We start from the raw sequence: 6,618 nt of genomic DNA, 5'->3' as shown, positions 1-6,618 counted from the left end.
AACTGTAAAATAGAGAAGCATTTTGTGTTTAGCATCATGCAGGATAAGCCACTAATGGCATTTTAAGACTTCACAGAATTTTGACATACATGTACATGCATAAGAAATAATTGATGGATTTAGCAAGTACGCTTTACTAATAGCAAAACTTCAGTTTTTATGCTCAAGCTCGATAATTTTGGTTACTCTACACATGTAGGAGTAGCTAGGATGCTGCATACATGTACATGTCTATACAGTACTGATTACTCATACAGAAATACCCAGATTTTAACATATTTGTCAATATGGTTTCACTTAATTTTAGCAACTTTGTAGAAAGCTACTGCACTATACAGTGATAATTATTTGAGACTTTTCAGTGGTGTTTGTAATATCAGTTCATGGTATCAGTTCCTTAGTAGTATTAGTGAAGTGTCTGTTATAGTGTCAGCATGCATTGCTAACTTAAACCAGTGTCATCACTCATCAGTACTTCTACATTATGCATGTCATAAATATGCTTGCATTTCAATTGGAATTATGTATTTCAATGTTTTCACTGCTGCTACATGTATCTTTTATATGATTGTTATTCTTTTACTAAAAGCAAAATGGTTATTGATGATACCAGCTCTAAGATCAAATTACGTAATCTTGAGTTCCAATTATATTCATTAGCATATCAGGTGCACATGCCACACAGAGGTATAAGCAGGCATCCAGCCCCACCCCAAGTTCATTTGACCAAACTGCTTCACTATGAAGCTTTGTTCAAATACAGTTTCCTTTGTGTTACTGGTTCTTCTTGCAGTATTATCATTAGGATTTGCTTGTACTGATGGAAGCATTCGCTTAGTTGGAGGAACGAATAATCTAGAAGGACGTGTTGAAGTATGCAGTGGTGGATCATGGGGTACTGTCTGTGATGATTACTGGGACATCAGTGATGCAACTGTTGTCTGTAGACAACTTGGATATGAATCAGGTAAATAAATATGCAGCAGAAAAAAACAACACAATATATAATTTAGCTGTATCTGCCCTGGGGAGTGCCTACTTTGGACAAGGAAGTGGATCAATTGTGATGGACAATGTCCAGTGTGATGGAAGTGAATCTTACCTTACAAACTGTACACACATCACAAATCACAACTGTGTTCATGCTGAAGATGCAGGAGTCAGATGTGCAGGTAAGTGTTTTAGCATTCATACTGTATATGCTACTTAACTTCTTCATGATTAGCATGTACTACTGGATCAATCCGTCTTGTTGGTGGTTCACATGATTGGGAAGGAAGAGTGGAAGTGTGTGATAGTGGATCATGGGGCACGGTCTGTGATGATCTCTGGGACTCCCCTGATGCAGCAGTAGTGTGTAGACAACTAGGCTGGGGAACAAGTGAGTTGATTCCTTTTGACAATGAATGATATATTGTGACAGGTGGAACTGCTCGATCAAGTGCCTACTTTGGTCAGGGTACTGGTAGTATTCTCCTGGATAATGTTCAGTGCACAGGAACAGAAGAGTTTTTGACAAACTGCACACACTTGAGTACTCACAACTGTGGACACTATGAGGATGCTGGAGTAACTTGTCACGGTTAGTTTTCAGAATCCATTTGTGCTGTTAATAGATGTTGATTCAGTTTGTACTTCCGGTTCTCTTCGTCTTGTTGGTGGATCAAACTCGAACGAGGGAAGAGTTGAACTGTGTCAAAATGGAAGGTGGGGTACAGTGTGTGATAACTACTTTGACAACACTGATGCTGGAGTTGTATGTAGACAGCTTGGTCTAGGAACAAGTGAGTTAGCTAATATGATGTGTTGTGAGTAGTTTCTTGTGATTAATTTTAGCTGGGACAGTTCATGGCAGTGCATACTTTGGTCAGGGAAATGGATCAATATTATTGGATGATGTTGCGTGTGATGGAACTGAACAGTTTCTTGCAAACTGCTCACACACTTCAAATCACAACTGTGGACACTCAGAAGATGTAGGTGTCACTTGCATTGCTCCTCCCTCAATTAATTCACTCAGTTCTACTATGTATTTTTCAACTGTCTCAGATTCTTCTACCATGGCCTCTAGCTCAGAAATAATTGCTTCTTCTACTGAAGTACTAACAAGTTCTGAGGTTGTTTCTTCAACACAACCTTCGTCAAGCACCATTGCTCTTAACTCAGGAAGTGCTTCTTCTAGTGAAATATTAACAAACTCCGAAGCTGTGTCTTCTACTCCACAACCTTCAAGCACCATTGTCTCTAGTTCATTTGTCTCTTCTACTAAAGTAATGACAACTTCTAGTTCACTTATAAACACTGCAGTGTCATTTTCCTCACCAGTAACAACCCCTACTGCATCTCGATTAGTCTCACGTAGCAAGACCCAGTTCCACGAGACTACTTCTCAATCTGAAAAATTTTCCACTAGTAATAAAAGCCCTGAAACTTCTCATGCACCTACCAGCTCAGTAAAAGTGTCACAGTCACCTACAAAAGTGCCAATGTTGTATCTAGACTATAGTATTAGAATTTCTTTAAGTGGATTCAGTATAGCTACCGTAAGTATAGTTTTTGATAATAATTTAGTAATGTTATGTTGGTTTATCTTTGTAGTTTACAGAAAGCATTCTGCTTAATTTTAAAATAGCAACGGTAGAATCAGTCAATAGCTATTGTAGTTCAAGGACTAGAGAATGTTCAGTGATAAATTTATCAAGAGAGAGACAGTAAGTGTACCTCTAATATCAATTATACTCAGTGCCATATATTGTAGGAGTTTATGGATACCAATATCAGCTGATAATGTTAAGATTTATAACATCACAGAGAACTCAAATAATGGAATAGATATCATATTCTATGTGACAATATCTGATAACTCTGTACTGTCTGCTGATGATTTATATAATGCTGTTCAGGTACAAAAAATATATATTTCTATATACTGGTATATGTATAATTACACTGATACTTAGGGAGGCATTAATGATGGCACATATAGAAATGCAGGATTTAGTGGAGCTACTACTACTCTCTTGGAAAACCCAACTGATCCAACATCTTCAACAACACAATCATTAAATCCTGGATTGCTTGCTGCCATTGTTGTATCAGTGTTATTCATCCTTATACTCTTTCCAATTATTATCTTAGCAATTATTTATATGAGGTATATATAAGAAATTATAATGTTTTTGTGCTATACTCACCATCACTTTAGGAAAAAATGTAAAAGAAACGATGGATACAGTGAAGTTCCCCTAAGAGAGAACTGTATGAACAATGATATTTTCTCTGAATCCTCAGAGAATAACACAATTGGAGAAGATGTAACGCTAAGAGGCTTGTATGTTCAGACTGATGAGAATGAGAGAGTACAAAGCTTTAACCCAGCATTTGACAAAGATGCTGATGAAAGGAAGTATATGTATGATTTTGTTGAAAATGAGGAAAAAGAAACTACCTCTTTTTATTAATAAAATAATGTTCTTGTTTTTGTTAATCATTGAATTATGTTTGTTTCATAACTGGTCAAAATCAGTTAAAACTTAAGGAAGATGTGGAGTTTGGAGTAGAACATTCTCCCAATGCATCCCAACTAGTAGATAAAACATATTAAAGACAAAATTAAATTGAAATAACTTGCTATAGAGTACTCTATCATTCTTTACTCTCCATTATCTATGTGAGTTGCTTCTCTAACCCCGCCCACTAGCAATGCCACACTTGTACACGTGGTTTTGGGTGTTGACATTGGGTGAAGGCAGTCAGGTGTGTAAAGAGCTTTCAGCTCTGAAGTCTCAAGTCTGTAACTAAGTAAAAAAGTAAATTGTGGGTATGTTAAGTTTAATATCAGCTTTTGGAAGGGCTGATTAGTGGTAGCTGCTGATGCCTACTCATTATATATGTGTATTAATGAGTTGCCCTGCAGTTTAGGAGGGTGTGGTCTGCATGGTTAGTACTGTTATGTGAGATCAAGACTATTACAGCAGATTTCACTTGCATTTGAACAGTGCATGTTGCGTTAGGATCACATGAGCCTAATAAACCATGTAAACTCACGCCTCATGCAATGACCCAAATGAAGTGAAATTGGCTGTATTATAGAGCTCTTGTGTGGTTGTAATAAATGGGAGGGTAGAGCTAAATTGTCTGCCATGTTGAGTGGCAGGAAAAGTACACTCAATGAATGGAAATATGGAAACAAACTGCATGGGATTTTCATAAAGAAGATATCATGTTTAGCTGTAGAATATTATAGAGAGTTCTTCACTCGATAAATGTACCTTCATCTCATACCTTTTTAGCCTGGAATGTCAACTGCAGAATTCATTAAGATTCTTGTCTCTGTTCTCTTTATTCCGCCATGTACATTTTTGCCACTCAACATGACCAACAATAGAGCTCAAATATAGCTCCACCCTCATTGTTGATTACTTCTGTCTAAAGAGCTCTATTGGCTAATATATATGGTTAATATGCAGATTATATCCCAGGTTCCCCAAAATGGCTGCCAAGTTTTTGTATTCATGTGGTACCAATAAAATCTCATGTTGTACATGTATTTAATTGAGTGATTATGATTTTCTTTATGTTTTTAAAAAATTAAGGCTGATCCAATTAAATTCATGATTTCCATTTCACAAGTGGGCGGGTGATAAAGTAGGTGTAGAAGTACATGCAGGCAATTATGAGAAACAATCAATTTACATGTATATGGAATTGGTTGCTGTTGCTTACTTTATGTTTGTGTTTAGATACCAAAGCTCAAAGCTTTGAAACCACTGCCCTAGCTGTCATCTATTACATATGCATGTCATAGTGCATTATTCTGTTTACAATTATTCCAATTACCCTAACAGCTCATTATTTCCATTGCAAGTTGCTGTGGCAACTGTAAAATAGAGAAGCATTTTGTGTTTAGCATCATGCAGGATAAGCCACTAATGGCATTTTAAGACTTCACAGAATTTTGACATACATGTACATGCATAAGAAATAATTGATGGATTTAGCAAGTATGCTTTACTAATAGCAAAACTTCAGTTTTTATGCTCAAGCTCGATAATTTTGGTTACTCTACACATGTAGGAGTAGCTAGGATGCTGCATACATGTACATGTCTATACAGTACTGATTACTCATACAGAAATACCCAGATTTTAACATGTTTGTCAATATGGTTTCACTTAATTTTAGCAACTTTGTAGAAAGCTGCTGCACTATACAGTGATAATTATTTGAGACTTTTCAGTGGTGTTTGTAATATCAGTTCATGGTATCAGTTCCTTAGTAGTATTAGTGAAGTGTATCAGCATGCATTGCTAACTTAAACCAGTGTCATCAATACTTCTACATTATGCATTTCATAGGCATGCTTGCATTTCAATTGGAATTATGTATTTCAATGTTTTCATTGCTGCTACATGTATCTTTTATATGATTGCTATTCTTTTACTAAAAGCAAAATGGTTATTGATGATACCAGCTCTAAGATCAAATTATGTAATCTTGAGTTCCAATTATATTCATTAGCATATCAGGTGCACATGCCACACAAAGGAATAAGCAGGCATCCAGCCCCACCCCAAGTTTATTTGACCAAACTGCTTCACTATGAAGCTTTGTTTAAATACAGTTTCCTTTGTGTTACTGATTCTTCTTGCAGTATTATCATTAGGATTTGCTTGTACTGATGGAAGTATTCGATTAGTTGGTGGAACAAATAATCTAGAAGGACGTGTTGAAGTATGCAGTGGTGGATCATGGGGTACTGTCTGTGATGATTACTGGGACATCAGTGATGCAGCTGTTGTCTGTAGACAGCTTGGATATGAAGCAGGTAACTAAATATTCAGCTTTAAAACAAACATAATGTACAATTTAACAGTATCTGCACTGGGGAATGCTTACTTTGGGCAAGGAAGTGGATCAATTGTGATGGACAATGTCCAGTGTGATGGAAGTGAATCTTACCTTACAAACTGTACACACATCACAAATCACAACTGTGTTCATTCTGAAGATGCAGGAGTCAGATGTGCCTGTAAGTATATTAGGTACATTTCTTTTAACTTCCTAATGCATAGTATGTACTACTGGATCAATCCGTCTTGTTGGTGGTTCACACGATTGGGAAGGAAGAGTAGAAGTGTGTGATAGTGGATCATGGGGCACTGTCTGTGATGATTACTGGGGCTCCCCTGATGCAGCAGTAGTGTGTAGGCAACTAGGCTGGGGAACAAGTGAGTTGATTCCTTTTGACAATGAATAATATATTGTGAAAGGTGGAACTGCTCGATCAAATGCCTACTTTGGTCAGGGTACTGGTAGTATCCTCCTGGATGATGTTCAGTGCACAGGAACAGAAGAGTTTTTGACAAACTGCACACACTTGAGTACTCACAACTGTGGACACTATGAGGATGCTGGAGTATCTTGTGATGGTTAGTTTTAAGATTCATTTGTGCTGTTAATAGATGTATTTATTGGTTCAGTTTGTACTTCTGGTTCTCTGCGTCTTATTGGTGGATCAAACTCTAGCGAGGGAAGAGTTGAACTGTGTCAAAATGGAAGGTGGGGTACAGTGTGTGATGACTCGTGGGACAACACTGATGCTGGAGTTGTTTGTAG

The 6,618-nt window shown here is 37.0% G+C and overlaps 2 protein-coding genes across 2 annotated transcripts in view; both read left to right on the top strand.

Annotated features, from left to right (window-relative positions):
* Positions 1-722: 722 nt before the first annotated feature.
* The window catches only part of LOC100634157 (deleted in malignant brain tumors 1 protein-like), a gene marked incomplete at its 3' end in the record, with an annotated part of 34,929 nt that continues 29,033 nt past the window's right edge, over positions 723-6,618 (top strand). Inside the window, exons 1-5 of the mRNA XM_020000027.1 lie at positions 723-967; positions 1,014-1,172; positions 1,226-1,381; positions 6,273-6,431; positions 6,483-6,613. Coding sequence (XP_019855586.1) covers positions 742-967; positions 1,014-1,172; positions 1,226-1,381; positions 6,273-6,431; positions 6,483-6,613 — 831 coding nt within the window. The remainder of the gene's footprint in view (positions 968-1,013; positions 1,173-1,225; positions 1,382-6,272; positions 6,432-6,482; positions 6,614-6,618) is intronic.
* Positions 1,886-3,537, top strand: LOC109584336 (probable GPI-anchored adhesin-like protein PGA55). Its single transcript, XM_020000033.1, has 6 exons — positions 1,886-1,976; positions 2,050-2,543; positions 2,599-2,711; positions 2,759-2,903; positions 2,961-3,154; positions 3,206-3,537. Exons 2-6 carry the CDS (start codon positions 2,061-2,063, stop codon positions 3,459-3,461), a joined length of 1,191 nt encoding a protein of 396 aa, XP_019855592.1. The 5' UTR covers positions 1,886-1,976; positions 2,050-2,060; the 3' UTR covers positions 3,462-3,537.

Source organism: Amphimedon queenslandica, unplaced genomic scaffold (genome assembly GCF_000090795.2).
Source record: "Amphimedon queenslandica unplaced genomic scaffold, v1.1 AMPQUscaffold_13219, whole genome shotgun sequence".
Lineage (NCBI taxonomy): Eukaryota > Metazoa > Porifera > Demospongiae > Haplosclerida > Niphatidae > Amphimedon > Amphimedon queenslandica.
This window is presented reverse-complemented; position numbering and strand designations above follow the sequence as displayed.

Coding starts and splice junctions, on each gene's coding strand:
- LOC109584336 (XM_020000033.1), top strand. CDS start 2,061: ATGGCCTCTAGCTCAGAAATAATTGCTTCTTCTACTGAAGTACTAACA. Junction 2,712..2,758: donor AATTTATCAAGAGAGAGACA/GTAAGTGTACCT, acceptor CATATATTGTAG/GAGTTTATGGATACCAATAT. Junction 2,904..2,960: donor ATTTATATAATGCTGTTCAG/GTACAAAAAATA, acceptor ACTGATACTTAG/GGAGGCATTAATGATGGCAC.